The sequence below is a fragment of the Mytilus trossulus genome, chromosome 11, assembly GCF_036588685.1.
Source record: "Mytilus trossulus isolate FHL-02 chromosome 11, PNRI_Mtr1.1.1.hap1, whole genome shotgun sequence".
Lineage (NCBI taxonomy): Eukaryota > Metazoa > Mollusca > Bivalvia > Mytilida > Mytilidae > Mytilus > Mytilus trossulus.
Window position 1 is genome coordinate 23,466,922 of NC_086383.1, and position 21,379 is coordinate 23,488,300.

Sequence of the window (21,379 nt, forward strand, 5' to 3'; positions counted from 1 at the left end):
TCTTATTCATGACTCCAAACTTCAAACAGACTACACTGTATATGATAATGATAAATGACTTATGAAATGTTTCTTATTTTCTAAAGAAAAAAAAAAAACCCTGTATCTCCTTTTACAGGTTCCTAAGGTGAGACAACTTTTATTTGACCCATTATCTCCCTTGGGTAGTTATCTCCCCTATGAAGTTTGATCAAGAAAGGTTGTTGCCAAACTAAATTAAGCTCCTAGCCCTTTTTGCAAATGATAGCAGATTTTCACACCCCTACTCATAAATTGGCATTGTCTGTCTTGGTAATAACTGCTAACCAATTTTATACAAATCAGACATAAAATCCCCTTTTGACCTTCTCCCTTAATTTAGTAAAGGTTATTGAGTTTTACTGTGCAAAGCAGTTTTGCAACATTTATAGATGTTCCGTCATGTTTGTGATGAATAAATAAAATGAAAATATAACAAAATATTACAGACTACAGTGCATGATATATTTTTTGTGTTTGATTAATTAATGAAGGATGAAAAATGGTACGAATGTTATCTTTTACCTCTGTCAAACTATGCAAATCTAATAATAACATGAACATTTTCATTGTTAAATTTATGTTATATTCCTTAGGAATACCAATTCACGCAAAAGTAGTAAAATACCTTAAATTTCAATAATAAAGAAGAAAAATTGCATAATTAACTTGTCAAGTATGACAAAAGAACCAAAAATTAAATTTTCCCTCTTAAGAATACTACATTGAAAACTAAATTTTCATTTTTCGAGGTGTTCAAAAACAAAATTCACATAATTTACTGATTTGAATAGTTTGACAAAAGTAGAAGCATACAAAAATCAAAAGAAATACAATTGACATATCATGATAAAGTGATCTGACACACAGGAAAATTTCTATCAAAACAGTTATGGTGCAAGATAATTTAATTATCAAAAACACTGTGCTTGCCATTCCTCATGACAACGACCAAGAGATCTTTCAATTAACTTCCTGTTCCAAAATATTTCCCCACTTTTAATTTTCCTGTATGTACTACTAATAAATTAGTAAATTTGGCTATTAAAATTAAAAGATAAAAACGAAAATACTAATAAATAAGTAAATTTAGCAATAAAAATTAAAAGAACTGAAACAATTATAAAGTAAGATAAATACTAAAATATAAATGTTTTATAAAAGGGTGGCAAATTGCTGAAAGCTAATCAACCATTGGAAGAAATTTACTAATAACTAGCTAATTCACACTTCTAATCAAAGTTCTCTTTTATAAGCATTCTGTTCAGGAACACTCCATCTTCCAAATGACAATTACCTCTGAGTTATCAAGCAGAAGTATAAAATCATATTTTGCGACATTTCATAATAATTGCAACATTCACTCTGGTTTGCTAGATCTTCTAAATGTCAGGGGGTGGTCTGTACAATTAGAATTAGGATTTAAACTTTACCATTAAGGAGCTAGATTAAATCTACAAATGCATGAAGACTTTTGATTGGACAATCATCCAATGGGAACTAAGAGCACATGTATATAAAAAGAAGAAGTGGTATGATTGCCAATGAGTCTTCTTGTATTAGAATTTTTGATGTCAGGCTTACATGTTGGGATGCATATTGGTAAAAAAAAGAAATATGTCTTTTTATAGCACAAATTCCAGAAAGAAAACAATGTCCAGCCTATGTCAAAGTTTCAATTTAATAAGTCATGAAAAAAGAGTGGATATAAGACAACATTAAAGCCCACATAAGACCCATCCCTCATGTGATTACTGCAGTTTGCAATTTTATTACTGCACTTCCTAACAAACAAAAGTTTAAAAAGTGATATTGACAGAAACCTTAGAAATATGAAATCAAATTTAATAGTTATACAAACTGTTTACCTAATCCATTTTGATTTCTATCAATAAATTTGAATTGCTAAAGTCATTAAACAAAGTAAACACTATTGAAGAGATAGTTATCATTAATTAAGTATGTGGGATGCATGATCATGCATCATACTTCACTTTTTACAATACAGTACAATTTTTTTAATTTTTAAGCTATTATTTATCTTCTAAAATATTCATAATTCATTTTAGATATTATTAGGGCAATGAAAATTTATATGAATTGCAACTTCACACACCCACAATGCAATGATGTCTATTGAATGTATCACAGTCTCATATTAAGGTCAAGACCAAAAGATTGTCTATAAATATGAAAAATATGAGTGACTATATTTAACCAGACCATCAGGTTTCTAGTAAAAGTCAATAAAAAAAATAAGGTCCTGTGCAAAAACACTGTTCTAACAAAAGATATACTCTGACCAATCAAAAATGTCTATATATATATAACCATTGATTTTCCCATAATGCAACATAATTTAAAATAGATCTGACAAACCAGAATGAGCTGTTGAATTATAAATTTTAGAAAAAAGTTATTTCTATTTCCACAAAATGGTTGTTATTTTCCTGCCAAACTGACATTTTTCATGTCAGATGATGCCACCCATTTTGAATTAATGGATGAATTACTTTAACTTCCTCTGCACGAACTTGGTCAATTGGAAGATCTACTTTCGTGTCCCCATTATCACGCACCTCTTTTGCTCCCCTCGTGTCCCTGCTTTGACCTTTGGCCTTAAAAACACCACCATCATCTGCAATTAAAAAAATGTGCACATTTCACCAATAAGTGCATGACACAAATATATATCTAGGTCACCAGTTGCTATGGAAACACATTCTATTTGAGATTTCGAATTTAAATGTTGTTTAGTTTTGTTTTTCGGTTTATTGAGGTCATAATTTGATATATAACAGGGTAATGTTTAATATAGTAGCTGCTATCAATATCTTTGTAGAAACTAGGCTAGCTACACGTTCAATAGTCATAAATCTACGTAGACACTACGATATTGAACGCAACCCTGGTAAATTCATTATTTTATTAACCACAATAACCCCTAAAACAACAATGGAAAATTAGGAGTCAATTAATATAATAGTTCGTAGGTTAGACCTCCAAATTAATGTTTTCTTAGTTGAAGGAGTTTTTAAAGTAGGAGGAGAGAACAGAAGTAGAAAATAAAATAGAAATCATTTTAAAATTTGGTTTACTCCAATTTCTCTGGTAAAACAAAAATCTCAACTGTAGTCATAACATATTTTTTTATGTAATTTGTATCCTCAAAATAGTTTGTCAAGGCAATGGTAAATAAAGCAAGCAATAAAATATATCTTTAAGAATTCTCGAATCTATGGTTAATACCATTCAAAACAAGGACAATAAAGCTTTATTTATTAACATTTTTGTATGCAGTTTTTGCACAATTTTCTACACAAGCCCACGCAAGTAATAGGGTACAGATTTGAAGATGTATTATATCAGGCGTTTCAAGCGGCAAAACATTATTCAAAAAATTTGCCAGTCATTGAAATAATGACAATATATATGGTACAAAACATTGTATGTCTGTATTTAAATCATTCCTGTCGGGATAAATTCGCCAATAAAACCTTATCAAAGGATTACATAGTTGTTTACAATTGAATTAAATATAAATTCAATTTGAAATCAATAGAATCTATTTCTCAATGCCATTGAGACATTTCACCATCACTTTTTTAACAGGTGTCAATTTCGTGCACACTGACATGTCAAGCTACAAATTTACATGAAGTTGTGAAACAAGTGATTATCTCCCTTGGACCAATGAGTTTTTATTTTTTTATATCTCATTTACTTACCTTTTCTATTATATGAAATAATATAATATTTTTTTATTTTTCAAACAATTTTTTGAAGCACATATTTAACAATATACATGGAAGAAATAATAAACTCTACCACAAATATTTTTATGAATGCTTCAAGCGTATTCAAACAGATCAGTAAAAATGTATTTTACTAAATTTCATTTTGCATAAAAGGATTTGTAGAATGTCATGCAGATTTCTTATTCTATTGATAGCACGGTAGATGATAATATAGTCTACCTTTCTCATAATCAGTTTGTTTTTGTATTTAACTTGTGTGGTTTTGTTGTGTTTTGTGGTTCATTTGTTTATTTATGTGTTTTTTTATGAGAACAATAACGTATCATACTTTTATCGTAATCTGCTTGTTTTGGAGTTCGTTTCGTGTGTGTTTATTATTACGAGAACAGAGATATAGCGTACCTTTATCGTTATGTGCTTGTTTAGGAGTTCGCTTCATGTGTTTTGCTGTTTTGTGTTTATTATTACGAGAACAGAGATATAGCGTACCTTTATCGTAATCTGCTTGTTTTGAAGTTTGTTTCGTGTTTTGCTGTTTTGTGTTTATTATTACAAGAACAGAGTTATAGCGTACCTTTATCATAATCTGCTTGTTTTGGAGTTTGTTTTCGTGTGTTTTGCTGTTTTGTGTTTATTATTACGAGAAGAGAGATATAGCATACCTTTATTGTAATCTGCTTGTTTTGAAGTTTGTTTCGTGTGTTTTGCTGTTTTGTGTTTATTATTACGAGAAGAGAGATATAGCGTACCTTTATTGTAATCTGCTTGTTTTGAAGTTTGTTTCGTGTGTTTTGCTGTTTTGTGTTTATTATTACGAGAACAGAGATATAGCATACCTTTATCGTAATCTGCTTGTTTTGGAGTTCTTTTCGTGTGTTTTGCTGCTTTCACTGGAACACCATTCACCTGATTTCTTTTTCTATAAAAAAATTATTAAATCAATGAATCATCCTGACACAAGGAAGTAATAAAAAACATATCCTTTCTAAGTTAAAAGAATTGGAGATCTGTATGATATCCAACTCATGTTTATGGTATCAGGAGCCTCTGGCCTTTTTTAGTCTTGTATTATTTTAATTTTAGTTTCTTGTGTACAATTTGGAGTTTAGTATGGTGTTCATTATCACTGAACTAGTATATATTTGTTTAGGGGCCAGCTGAAGGACTCCTCTGGGTGTGGGAATTTCTCGCTACATTGAAGACCTGTTGGTGACCTTCTGCTGTTGTTTTTTTTTCTTTGGTCGGGTTGTTGTCTCTTTGATACATTCCCCATTTCCATTCTCAATTTTATTGCTTTATAGTTTGATGATGTGGTTCATGAGTATTCCATCGTTTCTTGTTTTATTTATAGATTAGACTGTTGGTTTTCCCAGTTTGAATGGTTTCACACAAGTCAATATTTTTGCCCTTTATAGCTTGCTGTTTGGTGTAAGCCAAGGCTCTGTGTAAAACACTGTACTTTTAACCTATAATGGTTTACTTTTACAAATTATGACTTGGATGGAGAGTTGTCTCATTGGCAATCATACCAAATCTTTTTATATCTAATTAGTCTTCAATTGTTTTTGTGATATTAATTTTTCACTCCAATTACTCCATTCTAAAATTTCAAATGGATGAGAAGGGCTTCTCTGATGAAAAATCATAAACATGTTTTTTCCAAACTAATATGAATCCTAAATTCTATCTGTGTTAATTTTTTGTTCTCTGAAAGAATCAATATCTTTTAAAAGATTTTTTTTTTTTAAATTTCCTTTGAATGACTCATCAACAATGATCATCAATTTGTACCAAAAAAATTTTAAAAAAAATCCAACAACAAAAAGAAAGCCATTATAACTGTGAATCCCTATCACATGTGGGATACAAATTTTCAAGGATGCCATGGTTATTCATGAGCAACAAATATAAATATTACACTAAACACAAAATATTTATGGCTTCTATGCAGACTTTGGCAAAACCACAAAATCCAATATTCATTAAAATACATTTTTTCTGCCATGTAACAAAATTGGTACCAACGAAATTAAGCGAATCTATTGTTATGTTTGTTAAAGTATCCGCTGACACTAATCTAAGCATACTGACCTAGTTTCTGGATATGAACTAACAGAATGGTCTGGTGAGTGTTTCTTTTGACTGTTTATTGGTGGCAGCGTTCTGAAATTACAAAATAATAACAAGATAATTTATCTATCAACTATTTAGTACTTCAAACATGGGATTACTCAACAGTGAAGTGATCTCTTTGAATTCTACCGATGTCATTGAAAACAAGAATGTGTTCATAGTACACGGATGCCCCACTCGCACTCATAATCATTTTCTTTGCTTAGTGGAAGGTGAAATTGGGGTCAAAACTCTAATTTGGCATTAAAATTAGAAAGATCATATCATATCATAGGGCACATGTGTACTAAGTTTCAAGTTGATTGGACTTCAACTTCATCAAAAACTACTTTGACCAAAAACTTTAACCTGAAACTTGCACTATCATTTTCTATGTTCAGTGGACCTTGTTTGTTTGTTTGTTTGTTTGTTATGATGGGAGATGGATGGTAAGGACTTAGGTTGTTGTTTTACATTTTGGTAAATATCCAAGTGAAGTGTTATACCTAAACCATTTTAAATTTACAGTGTGAAAAAAGAATTTCTCCAGTTTAAACTAGCTAAAAATGGTTTAAAAGCTATTTGCCTATCTTTCAATCCTACTATTTTTTAGCATTATGTTTTTTGACTTTAATAATAAGGTTTCACTATGAAAAAAGGTCCATTACTACTAATATACCCCTTTTTTTCAAATATCAAATTGCTTTTTACAGCTGTTTCATTAAAGACAGCAAATTATTCAAAATTACTGTCATTAATTGCCAGACAATATTGACATAAATATTGTAAGGACTATATATGTATCATAGGGACAATCATAAATCACTTTAAAAATCCTTTCAGAAAATCTTAAAAAGGAAAATTATGATGAACTTGACAATGAAAGTTATATGATTACCAGGGCTAGGCTATAAATATGGGTACCACATATATGATTATGGTGAACAGGTCTAGGCCATATAAAATGGGTGGACCATATAAAGTTATGATTACCAGGGGCTAAGCTATAAATTGGGTGCCTGACATATATGATTATGGTGAACAGGTCTAGGCAATATAAAATGGGTGGACCATATAAAGTTATGATTACCAGGGGCTAAGCTATAAATTGGGTGCCTCATATATGATTATGATGAACAGGTCTAGGCCATATAAAATGGGTGGACCATATAAAGTTATGATTACCAGGGGCTAGGCTATAAATATGGGTGCCACATATATGATTATGATGAACAGGTCTAGGCCATATAAAATGGGTGGACCATATAAAGTTATGATTACCAGGGGCTAAGCTATAAATTGGGTGCCTCATATATGATTATGATGAACAGGTCTAGGCCATATAAAATGGGTGGACCATATAAAGTTATGATTACCAGGGGCTAGGCTATAAATATGGGTGCCACATATATGATTATGATGAACAGGTCTAGGCCATATAAAATGGTTGGACCATATAAAGTTATGATTACCAGGGGCTAGGCTATAAATATGGGTGCCACATATATATATGATTATGATGAACACGTCTAGGCCATATAAATAGTTGGACTATATAAAGTTATGATTAACAGGGCTAGGATATAAAATATGGGTGCCACATATATAATTATGTTAAACAGGTCTAGGCCATATAAAAGGGGTTGGACCATATAAAGTTATGATTACCAGGGGCTAGGCTATAAATATGGGTGCCACATATATATATGATTATGATGAACACGTCTAGGCCATATAAATAGTTGGACTATATAAAGTTATGATTAACAGGGCTAGGATATAAAATATGGGTGCCACATATATAATTATGTTAAACAGGTCTAGGCCATATAAAAGGGGTTGACTGTATAAAGATATGATTACCAGGGGCTAGGCTATAAAATTGGGTGCCACATATATAATTATGATGAACAGGTCTAGGCCATATAAAATGGGTGGACCATATAAAGTTATGATTACCAGGGGCTAAGCTATAAATTGGGTGCCTCATATATGATTATGATGAACAGGTCTAGGCCATATAAAATGGGTGGACCATATAAAGTTATGATTACCAGGGGCTAGGCTATAAATATGGGTGCCACATATATGATTATGATGAACAGGTCTAGGCCATATAAAATGGTTGGACCATATAAAGTTATGATTACCAGGGGCTAGGCTATAAATATGGGTGCCACATATATATATGATTATGATGAACACGTCTAGGCCATATAAATAGTTGGACTATATAAAGTTATGATTAACAGGGCTAGGATATAAAATATGGGTGCCACATATATAATTATGTTAAACAGGTCTAGGCCATATAAAAGGGGTTGACTGTATAAAGATATGATTACCAGGGGCTAGGCTATAAAATTGGGTGCTACATTTATAATTATGATAAACAGGTCTAGGCCATATAAAAGGGGTTGACTGTATAAAGATATGATTACCATGGGCTAGGCTATAAAATTGGGTGCCACATATATAATTATGATGAACAGGTCTAGGCCATATAAAAAGGGTGGACCGTATCAACGCAATGTTTACATACATTACAATGATATCCAAACTTCAGACAAAATGACACTTAATACCCTATTTTTACAAACTCATACCAAGGTTTTTACAATGAGAACCACTCGTCTCAACATAATTTACAATCATTCACCATTCATGTTGCTGAATTAATCAATTTTTAACTTAAGTAATTCCTATAACAATACATATGACCAATTTACAGGTCCCATGCATTGATATACTACATAGAAAGATTTAAAGTTACATCTTTTGTTAGGAACATGATATACCATATACAAAGATTTAAAGTTAAATTGTTTGTGAGGAACGATTACAATAGTAATACGTTAGATACTTTAACATTTCAATTCTTTCAATAATTTATAATGATCACTCGGGACAATTTAAACCAAATATTGATACAAAGATTTACTCTTTCTTATTGTACTTAGATTATTGTCAGGATAATAGAATTGTCTTTTGAAATAAATTGAGAAAAAAAAACGAAATGTATACATGTTGATCATTTTTAAAGGTACACTGAGGAAAATGGTTGTTGACGATTTAATAATAAATAATTTTTTACTCATCATAGATACTAGGATTAAAATTTGAAACCCTGACACATGTTTCATCAACAAAAGTCTCATCAGTGACTTTAGGCCTTCAACAAATGAGCAAAATTAAAACTGCCAATCTAGTTTTAAAAGTCCCCGAAAGAAAAAGAAGAAAATAATTCAAACAAACAGCATGAATTATGTACAAAAAAATAAGCAAACAAGAATGTGTCCCCAGTACAAGGATGCCCCACTCTCACTTTCATTTTCTATGTACAATGAAATTGGGGTCAGAACTCTAATTTGACATTAAAATTAGAACGCTCATATCATAAGGAACATATATACTAAGTTTCAGGTTGATTGGACTTCAACTTCATCAAATTTAACTACCTCGACCAAAAACTTTAACCTGAAACTGGACAGACGAACAAACGAACTGACAGACAGATGGAGGAAAAAACGCACATACCAGAAAACATAATGCCCTACTACTATCTTAGGTGGGGCATAAAAAAAAATATGATATACAGTAACAAAATGACATCTACTGAATAACAGGATTCTGACTTGAGACAGGTACATACAGAATGTGGTGGGTTTAAACATACATTTGTGGGTGCCTAAACCTCCTTCTAACCGGAGACAGTGGTGGAAAAACTTCATTTGCCAATGTTCTAATTTGTTAATTATTGCATGTAAAATAATTTTTAAAGTGAAAGATAATATTGAACTCAGATAAAAATATCCTTACAGTGCCTCAACATATATATTTATAACCCATTGTTTTTATACCATTAATTATATTTAAATGTCTTATGTTTAATGGTGACACGAAACCATTGGAATGGAAGAAATAAACAAATGGAATTCTTTTGAAAAAGAAATAAACTTAAGATTTTATTTCCCTTTAGATAGAAAAGTTGTGTCAAATAGTGTCATCAAATAGTAAAATAAGAACAATTGTTTTCCATTTGAACTATTTCCAAAGACAAAACTGAAAACAAAGTAATTCTCACTTTCATTTTCAGTTTTCGCTATTTCTTGAAATAAATTTTAAGACTTTATTTTTTTTTTACATTATTAGCTGCGTCATAAAGTAAAATAAAAACAATTATTTTCCATTTGGATTAATTCTAGACTTAACTTAAAAAGTATTTTACAATTACGTAAAAGGATTAAAAGCGACTCTTTCATTTTCAGTTTTCTTTATTCCCTTAAAAAAAAAAGCTTTTTTTTTTTTAAACAGAAGCTGCGTCATAAAGTAAAATAAAAACAATTGTTTTCTATTTGGATATCCAGACAAAACTGAAAAAGTATTTAACAGTTACGTAAAAGGATTAAAAATGACACTTTCATATTCATTTTATGTTATTCCTTAAAAAATGCTAGACTTTGTTTCTTTTTAACCAGTAGCTGCGTCATAAAGTGATGTTTTCGATTTGGATTTATTCCAGACAAAACTGAAAAATAGTATTTAACAATTATGTACAAGGATTAAAAGTGACATTTTCAATTGCAGTTTTACGATTTGTATCAACTGGCCCTTAGCACAAGCGGTACTTTGGTTATTCCAAATCGATACATTTTCCTGTAAATATGTTTTCAAAGTTAAAAAACAACATCCTTTATATGACTGCAATAGTCCAATTATTGAATTAACCATATACTGACTAAAGTTGAGATTTGTGAAAAAATAACATCCTTTTTACGACTGCTACAGACCAATTAACTTTGAATTCCTTAGTAATTTGTAACATTATTTATTTTCTAGTTTAATGACTTGTCATAAAACAATGGTCTGTGATCAAAAAGTTAATTCATTGAATCAAGGTGTGGGAAAAATCTGGAAAGCAGGCAAAATTTTAAAAAGAAAAGAAAAAATTTAATTATTGTGTAATTAAATAATTAAATAACAACAAAGTTAGGTCCTTTCATATATTGGAATTAATTTAAGGAAAAACGCCCTATTGTACCAATGAAAACTACATTTCACAATCTGACAATTTTAAAACATTAATCATGGAAAACAGCATTACAATTGTTAAGAACTTGTCAATTATAACTTTTATATTTTTCGTTTCATATTTTACATTTAGGCAGGACTAAACAGTATGATTAAGAAAAAAATCTTAAAATTCACATTTCCTCTGCTGCAGACAAAACACGAAAAGATTATAATCTTCTGATAATTATCTTTACCAAGTATTTACTCTAACAATGGTTGTCAATAGAGTTCTTTCCTATTTGGAATTGTTATTTTTTCTTATAGTTACAGTTTCAAACTTCTTTGAGCTGTCAATGTAACTTAATTTCAATTTATTGGCAAAGCCTATAATTTGGGTGTGACGGTAACTGCTCACTTATTTAACAGTCTAAAAAGGGGAGATAATTAGAACTTCATTTTACCATCACATGTCCTTAGTAACAAGTTGGTTACTTAAACAAGGGAAGTAATTAAATTGGATTGACATTATTATATTTGAGTGTCATAAACCATATTATATGGTCCTTTAACTGCGACAGAAGTATTGAAATCAAAAGTTATCATACTCTTTAAACAGCAGGGATAATGTCTTAATGATTACTTTCCATTACAGATTTCTTTCAATCAATAGATGGCAATTTTTTTTAAGTCATTTCAATCAGATCTTTAAATTTCATAATTAATTTCAATTCTTACTCAATCGATACTTAAAGCATGCAAGCAGAAACCATAGAATTGCAATGAAGAAAGAACGAAACATTATTCCTTGGAATGTCGGCCTTTTTTATGCATCCTTCATTTGTTTACAATGAAAAATTCATCATAGCAACGACATCATCTTCATTATTTCCTTCGTACAAAGTTATAAGGATCAATGTCAAAGTTATAAACCATTTAAAGAAAACAAAAATTTTGTCGCTTGAGAATTAAAAAAGACCTTGTTCGGGAGAAAATACATACAAAAAGTTTATTTATCACTCTTTAATTTTGCTGTCAGACCTTCAAATGTAGGTGTAATATATTTCACTTTTCAATAGAGTTTTGTTTGTACAGTAACATGACGATATAGTAGTCCGAAAAACTGTTTTAAGTCTTTTATGTAAATAAATTAAGAATTAACATTTATCTTTTCACGGTAATTTAAACCTGTTGTATTTTATCACAAAAAGCACAGAAATTCTTAATTCTAAAAAGTGAATTTCATATTTCATTTAATAACGACATGTCAATTGAATAATAAGTGTTTGGTATGCTAGTGATAACTTTGAAAGGACCCTTTAACTAAATAAACTTTATACAAGAGTTGATCTTGTCTTGTATTTTACCTACATTTTAAATTCAATGAGATAAAACCTGCATCAAATAAGTTTAAAAGATCAAAACTCACTTTTGTAAAAGTCAATCAGATAAAAATACATACAAGTTTACGTAACTGTCAGTAAAATCTTTCTCATATTACTGCAGTGTACCGATTTCTGCATACAGGTTTATATTTCTAAAATAACATGCGTAGGTTAGCTTTATTCAATAAATATCTGAGTCTCCATTAAAGACGACACCCAACTAGCTTTGGTGTAAGATGTGAGATTTTCTAGTCCATCTTTGAGGACTCCGGGCTTCTAATTAGATGTACAAAGATTATAAATCCCAGAGTTTCCATTAAAGTTGTAACCCAACTAGCTGTGGTGTAAGATTTGAGATTTCTTAGTTCATTTTTGAGGACTTCCAGCTTTTAATTAGATAAACAAAGATTATAAAAACACTTATTTTTGAATTCTTAGCCATGTCCATGTATTTTATTGGAGAAGGCAAGGCCAAGTGTCCTAAGTGTACTAAGTATTTCTTCCACAATGGTCATTAGCTTGTCATCTCTAAGGGTGTGAGTTTCAACAATGCACCTGGTAACTAAGGTGTCTGTTGGGCTCAGATTTTAATATAAAAAGGTTGGTGCTTCTTGTCAGGTACTTAAGCTTCCTTCATCAATAACTGGCCTACATAATATTGTCAAAGGTAGCTGAAATTGGATAGAAACACCAAAAAACAAACAAAAATGTTCTTTTATGAGATTTTTGTTTGTGTTCATCTGTCCAATATTTAAGAGATAACTGTATTGTATTTGAAGCTTTAAGGACGTCCATCGGTAGTTTTACTGTCGCAAATTAAGTTTACCTGGCGACGCGGAGCGGAGACAGGTAAACGGGTATTTGCGACAGTAAAACTACCGATGGACGTCCGCAAAGCTTCAAATACAATACAGTTATCTCTATTCTAATGCAAAACAAGTTCATTATTAAATTTCAATCATTATTTCAGTGTAAAATCTTCATTAAAGAAAATTCCGCGAAAAAATGTTATCTTCTTTGGTCCCTACACTAGGTGACGTCATAGTTATGCTTCCGGCGTCAAACATAAACACCGGGCGTTTTATGGCTTCTGTGCCGCTTCAAAATGTAATAAAATTTGATAAAAAGGAGATTTTTAGGCGCAACAAGTGAGTTTTTTTGTTTATTATTGTAGAAATAGCATGTCAATACATTCCGAAATTCAAAATGTCGGCTTCCCTAGTTACAGACAAGGAGATAGAGAATTTTACGCTTGCTGTCATCCAATCAGAACAATGGTTACAAAATAATTGCATTAGAAATTCATTTTTCTCTCCTTAATTTATATAATGGTACAGATAAGTTGAGAGTTTTTTATATAACAGTATCTTAGAAAACAATATTTGTCTTGTTGAGACTACCAAACTTCCTCCTTTTATGCAATAATACTTCAGTAATTCCAAACTTTTTCTCAGCGTTTAATAAAGTTTCTAAACAGGAAAATTAGCATGTTATAGACCTGGGGTATACTGTATTATACAATATTATGATAAATATGCATATTATAACGCTGGAAAAAATAACATGCTAAACTTGTCATGCAAAAGTAATTTTAGTCTCCTTATTATCAATTAAATCACAAAACAATATTATTATCCTAGTAGTGATACATGCTTCACTGTGCAGATTATTTAATTGGACATGTATGAATAAGTCATGCATAAATTATCTCCCTTTAAAAGATTAGCCCTATAAGGCATAACAGAATAACTAAGAGATGCCAAAATGTTAGAAACTTTTCATATTGATACATTTCAAGTTAGAAATATAAACTCTACTGACAATGCAATTAAATCCAAAAACAGATCTCTTATCAGGGTTATTTAGTTTGATAATTATAATGGGAGGTAAATTATCATATATAGTTACAACATGATGGAAATAAACCATGATATGTGAAATGATACATTTGTAAATAATGTGTGATGTGAATTAGAACCAAATAATGAGTTTTCCAATCCCTCATTTCACAAACAATAAGACAATCCTTAAAACTTTTTTTTCAGCATGCCTAGAATTAGGCAAAAGCCACGCACAAAAAAAAAGCCCCAGAATCTATGAAGACATTATTCTTATAAGTGGGGAGATAACTATTGACTAATCAACATAGTGATGAGTGTGTATCGTTCAAGCATGATAAGCCCGTGCTAAAATCAAGTAAAAAATTAATTGATGCTAGTCAAAATCCTGTTACAATCTAGTAAAAATAAGCTAATCCTAGTCAAAATTCTCATTTTTTTTCTCATTTGATACTTGATATGTTTGACTAAAACCACAAGTCCAGCCACTGCTGATATTCATTAAATCTCTTATTTTTTAAGAAAACTTTTGCCAATACTTAAAATAAACTATAGCCTTCCCAAATAAGATAAAGTTGAAATAGTGCATAAACCAATTACATTATAGAATTTAAAAATAATAAAATAACATAACTATTTTAATGAATTGTGAATTTTAGCTTTAGTTTTAATGATATGTGAATTTTAGCTTTAGCTTTAATGATATGTGAACTTAAGCTTTAATGAACTATGAACTTCAGCTTTAATGAACTATGAACTTTAGCTTAAATGAATTGTAAACTTTAGCTTTCAAATATATAATTATAAACAGAAAATAGGTTGTGTTTTGAATTTGCAAGGTTCAAGGAAGGGATGTGATGTTTCATACCTGCCTGCTGCTCTACACGACAAAATAGTGGCTGTTTGAATCTTATGCTAGTTGCCATGGTTATAAACCAACACAAACAACAAAATGTGCACCATTAAAATTTCAATTTATCTGCAACAGTCACAACAGTTAAAAAAATATGCACTTTTGTTGAAAACTTAAGTTAAATAAACACATAAAATTGTAACTTGTACAAAAGTTTGCATAAAGTGTTTGTTTTAGCAGACATTATTTTTTTTATCATTATGGAAATGTTACCATGGCAACTGTTGCAAATAAGAAAGACATGCATGAATTACCTAGGTCTTCTGTAATCCGATGGTCGGCCAAAAGTAGATCTGTATCACAGAAGAAAATGACGATAGAATGTGAATGAAATCTACTGATGTATGTACGGTATACCATTTTGTTGACATAAAAACTATTAGGAATTTTCAGAGAATTATTTTCTTTGGACAAAGCTAAGAATTGCCTACTTTTTCATTAAAATTATTCAAATATCTGTGGCTTTGAAAAAAATCTTTCAAATTAAGTAAAAGAATCACTTATTATTATGAAAAGATTTACTCCTGTTAAATGAGTATATCTAGGGGAGACAATTCTGTAGCTTCTTCATAACAACTAATTAATTATCTCCCATTTTCATCCTAAGGGGAGATAATTATGACAGTAGATGGAAGCACAGCCAACAAAATGGTATACAATAATTAGGCAACAGCTTTATAACAAAAAACATCATGAGTTAGACAAATAGACTATTCTGTTCTGTTCTGCAATTTATACTTATTCACTACAAGAAATTCAGTAAAATATTTAAAAATAAAGTATGACATATTATTCATAAGCTTTTTGTATTGAAGTTAAGGAAATTTAAATGACAGTTTCAAATTTGCCAATTTTTGCAATTCATAAAAATAAATTTTGATTCTTATTTCAATGGGAAATTGTAATAATAAATTAAATTAATTAAATGCAGCATGAAAATTTCAACATTTACCTTTTTTTCTTACTTAAATTCCAGTGTACAATTTATCAAAGACGGATATAAAAGATACATTGCAGAACAGATTATCTTTAACAATGTTATCTAGTTACAAATATGATAAATTTTCTACCAAGTCATCTTCGCTAGCCAAGGGTTACGATCCACTCCCACTCTCTTCACCCTTAGCAGATTGAGCCAACATTTGTGATATCAATGTTGCGCCATCTATCGGAAGATTAAAGTCACGCCTATTCCCAATACATTATTCTTGACCAATGGTAGCACTTGAACTCTTCAATTTGGAGGTAAAAACACGGTAGCGTCTAGATTCTACTCACTTGGTAAAGCCGGAAACGAAAATATACGTCAACATTCATGCATTTGTGCATGAAACATACACAGGAACTTCTATTAGTTGATTAAAAACATTCAAGTTGTCACTAAATATAGTCGTATGTTTAGTGATGTAAAGACTTGTTGCACAATAAACACATGGCAATTGTTTACAAACACTTTCTACATTTACACGTGATCATGTTATAGGCGCTTTTTGATTGGAAGCAGTGAGTTTCTACTGCAACCAATAAAAATCCTTACCTTGTGTCTCCGAAATATTATCTCAATCCGCCAAGGGTGAAGAGAGCGGGAGTGGATCGTAACCCTTGGCTAGCGAAGATGCTACCAAGTATGATTTCTAAACATTTCATCATTGTCATATCATACGTGAAAGTTAGTAGAAAATGATTATTTGTAACAAGATATCAACACAGTTCTAATGATGCATCTAAAGTCAATAATACCAACTTTTATTAAGAATTACTTTTCGAAGGATGACTAGGCAATTTATATAAAAAGAATACTTCCTTGAGAGAAGTTTGCAAAATTCTGTTGCAATCTTTTGTGTAGTATGTCATAGAAAAAGTATGAAAATCAAGTCTGCAGTAAAAGTACCACTTTGTGTAAAAAAGAACATTAACCTGGTAAAAATAAATCTAGATGCATTGTATGTTAAAATTAAGTTCTAGCAACTTTAGCTGAAGTAAAAATTTAAAACAGAATTAGTCTTTCTAATTTTAGATCTACAAAACAATACTACTATTCTTAACAAAACATGAATCTCATTTGAGCAAACACAGACATATTAATTTGGACAGTGAGATTGATGTCTAACACAAATAGTTGATAAATCAAAATACAATCTGATTCCCAAAGTGTTTTTGTTGAAAGATAAAATTTCATATAAAGTTGTTTGGTCTGTCTGTGTTTGACAAAAATATGGCATGGCTATACATTTTAAAATTATGCAACTAATGAAAACGAATATACACAGTATGTAAGATTATTACAATGCAACACATTTTCAAAACCACAATTTGGTATAACATAATGGTACATGTATAATGTAATTTGTGGCAACACTGCAATCAGTTATGTTTGGCAATAGATGTATTGCATGAAAAGAAAATTGGCTGAGTTTGGCAATAAGTAAAATAGTTGCACTGCAATAAGATTTCACTGTATATATGAATATGAAATATGATTTTCTTTGAAATTCTTTTTAATTGAATTTTGGAGAAAGAATGATTTTTCTTTGCTGTGATTTGGATAGATCAGGTTCAGAAATTTTTGCAATGACTTATAATTGCAGATAATGCAAAAAGACATACAGCAATAATTCAAACTCATATTTCAATTTTATAAACCATTGTTTGGTATTCAGCATTTGCAAATTATTCATTTAATGTTATAATTTCTGAGTTTATAGCAATTAAGGTAAAACAATTTGTAAATTTCTTCCCAACTTGAAAAGAAGCAATTTAAGGTTAATTCCAAACTTCTAACTAAATTATTAATACATAGCTGATGTTTAAAACCATGCAAATAACTGTACAGTTTAAAACTATGCAGTTGACTAAACACCATGTAAAATGTTACCAAACAGCAAAATGTTGTTGTCTTGCTATGTGCTATTTATGATCGACTACTGTAAATTCAGAAATGATTGCGAGGTTTTTATTATTGCGAAAAATGCGACAGCTTTGTAAACGCAATAGTTTAAACTCGCATTTTGAAATATTTTATATGAATTAAACAGGATTTTTCTCAAAATTGTAAAAAAATTAAAATCGCATTTAAGTCTAAAATGACAAAATTGCAATAATAAATGCACGCAATAATTTCTGAATTTACAGTATTTAAGATTGAAACTTTTGACTATTTGGATGGTATGTTTCTCAGCAGAATTAGTTAGCTATGATTATTAGAATAACAACAGCACTATACAGTATCACTGAAATCAAGTTAGTTGTTTAACTATTTAAGGTAAGTTTGGACAGACAAACCAGTCATAACAATATTCTCCTGCTTCAGTTAGCAAGGCTACAGCGAAGGTCACTAGTTCTAATTTTAAAAAAAGCAAGAAAAAAAATAAAGATAATATTAATCATATCTTACCTTTCTTTCCATAAGTATTTAGTTTGTCTGAAAAAGAAAGATTTAATATTTAATATCTTGTAGTATTATAATTGCCTATCTTTACTCACAAGTCAACACTGAATTTCTTCAAACTGTTAAATTTATTCTATTTTAGATTTGCTTTACATATTGGTCTCAGACCCATCTTTTAGCATTATGGGTTATTTTAATGTATAAGTAAATTATAATACTAAAAAAAAATCAATCAGTTTGATCTTCGGCTCTGTTTTTAGATTCTAATTTCACAGACTTATATACTTAAAACTAGTATAAATTTACCAGCTTTCTTGTAATATAAACAGAAAAATAGACTTACTGTTTGTCTCTAGGTGATAATGGAACAATAATATTTTTACGCCCGTGAGGTTCATATCTACCCGGTTTGAATGTGTGATAGGAATTTTTGGCTACGTAAAGTCCTCCAGTTTCTAATTGGTTAACATCTGTTACAACATGGCCCTCTAAATCACAGATCCTAAAAAGAAATAAAATATAAAATGAACCATGTCCTCATCTCGCTTCACTTTTCAATATAATGTGAACCAAGTCCCGGTCTTGCTTTCACATTTCAGTATGTGAACAACGAAATGTTGATGTGAACACTTGTGTGGCATATGTTTTATAAAGTAAACATCATAATGAACATGTGTGGGTTTTCAATAAGAACCTTTGTGGTCTCCATTACAAAATTGAGCAAGGAAATAACATCAAAGTTAGATTAGTTTTTGACTTTTGCCATAAAAAGATCAATATCTTGGCCCAGTTGATACAACATTTTACAGGTTGATGCATCTTTGTCCTCACCAGTTTAGACTGAATTTACTCCATTTTAATCAGATGGTGTTTATAATGATGTGGTTGCCTTCTTAAAATTGACATAAACTTTGCATCTCTATAAGTGCAGGTTCTACAGAATGGTGAGCAGTGTTTGCTCCAAGAGGCATCCATAGTGCTCCTTAGCATATTACAAGAAAATATGAAAGCTGAGTCCAAAAAAACATATTTGGAACCAGTTGGTAAACAAAAATATCAAATTAAGAATATAAAGTATCTCCCAAAAAGAGGTGTGGTTATGAATCAGCTTAACATATGCATGAGGGGTCTGATGGGTTATTTTCGTTCTTTGTGATCGGTGCATTTTCGCTATTGTGATCCGTTTTTCTACAGATTTATTACTTTTTTATATTTTCGTGATCCGTGATAATGGAAATGGATTTTCTGTGAATCGTGATTGACAAAAAAATCAACTTGTGAATCGTGATGAGACCCCCCCCCCCCCCCCCTCATCAGGCCCCTCATGCATTAAAACTGCAACTTAAAAATTCAATGATACAACTTGCGTTCTCTGAAATCTGATGTGCACATATAATAGATAATAGTGAATATATAAAGCAATTTTGTGGATGTAGAAAAGAAAGTATGATCCCTGCATAATGCAGCATGGGTTGGTCAAATTTCACTCTTTAATTCTATCACAACTTACATCTAGCACTCTCTGATGTAAGAAATCTCATCTTTATAAAGTCAGCACTTCTGTAATGTCCATCTGACCTTGATTCTTTGAATACTAACTTGTGTCACCTGTTTTTTCCTTTAAAACCTGATATTTCAGACATGGAATTCTAAGAATTGGAAACTTGATATAGAATTTTTTTCTAAAACACTAATAAAATTGAGAATGCAAATGGGGTATGTGTCAAAGCGACAACAACCCGACCATAGAGCAGACAACAGCCGAAGGCCACCAATGAGTCTTCTACATGTATGTAGCAAGATACCACCAGCATCCGGAGGTGTCTGAATGAATTTATTCTCACAAGCCTGTTAAATTTTGATCCAACTGATTCTAAAATCCAAATGACATTTTGACCCATAAGGCTTTAATCCTAGAAAATCTCATCATGTGTAAAAAAAAATCTGACTATTCTTTAACCACACAGTTTTTTTTTATCTCACAACAGTATAGATTTTAACTTTTACACGGTACTTCTGTGCAACAATATAAAATTATTCAGTGAATATTCCACATATTGATCAAAGCAGGAAAATGTGTACACAAGAAAAGCTCAGTAGAAATTGAAAGTCACATCTAGATAATAAACTGTTTTCTCACCAAATATTTGATGGTTTGATAAAAAAAATATAAAAACTAATTTTGAAGAGTCAAATTTGGTTCTGATCTGAAAACAGTTTATAAAGCCCACAAACCTAGGGTGATATAACAACATGGAAAGCCCTGTGTTCTACTTACTGATCGACCCGATACTGATGCTTCTCTCTTATGGCCTCGTGAACAACCTTTATTGCCTCAGTCATACTTTCCAACTGTCGATAAGACAAACCAACCGTAGTTGGCTTATCGATATCCTGCCCGTTAACAAAAACTCTGAAATTAACAAGTTTATGAATGATAATTACTCACTCGTCACACCGGTAGTTTAAACTATCTGCGACTTTTTCCGCTATGGCTTTAGCTGTCTCGTGAAAGGAATGCTGCTGGTGTGGTAAAAGGCAAACCTTTATTGCACTTTCTGTAAAGCGCCCATTTACTACGATACTGAAAGAAAAGAAATTAATCGCATTTGTTAGTGGGTGAACTCAAGGACAATAAGTCAGAATATTTCACCAAGGTTTTAAAGTTTTAGACCCACCAAAGGAATATTAGCTTGTTGTGTGACAAGAAATAGCCCAAAATTTATAGAAAGGAGAGTTCTCTCAGAGGCTTCACATTGTAAAAGAACATTTTTGTAGATCTATATAATATTCGAATGATTCCAAAATCCTAAGAAAGTATGGGGTCAAACTAGATGGACCATACCCTTCACCCTGTCTTCCTTTTAATCTCAGGATTTACCTAAAATAGCCACTGTTTATAGAAGTGTCAAAATAATAAGTTACTTTACAGTTGTTTTTAAATGTTTAAAATTATT

At 30.7% G+C, this 21,379-nt stretch overlaps 1 protein-coding gene across 23 annotated transcripts in view; it reads right to left on the reverse strand.

The window, feature by feature from the left end:
- LOC134690895 (doublecortin domain-containing protein 2-like) overlaps positions 1-21,379 on the reverse strand; it is a 113,828-nt gene that overhangs the window by 29,505 nt on the left and 62,944 nt on the right. For 14 of the 23 annotated variants that reach the window (XM_063551053.1, XM_063551052.1, XM_063551045.1 and 11 more), the window contains exons 4-10: positions 20,701-20,835; positions 18,766-18,924; positions 18,429-18,455; positions 15,289-15,327; positions 5,868-5,939; positions 4,613-4,695; positions 2,532-2,656 (exon numbers count right to left, since the gene is read on the reverse strand). In XM_063551053.1, the coding sequence (XP_063407123.1) occupies positions 2,532-2,656; positions 4,613-4,695; positions 5,868-5,939; positions 15,289-15,327; positions 18,429-18,455; positions 18,766-18,924; positions 20,701-20,835 (640 nt within the window). Of the gene's footprint in view, positions 1-2,531; positions 2,657-4,612; positions 4,696-5,867; positions 5,940-15,288; positions 15,328-18,428; positions 18,456-18,765; positions 18,925-20,700; positions 20,836-20,871; positions 21,007-21,379 lie in introns of all 23 variants that reach the window. The other 9 variants (XM_063551054.1, XM_063551046.1, XM_063551044.1 and 6 more) reach the window with 5 other exon arrangements.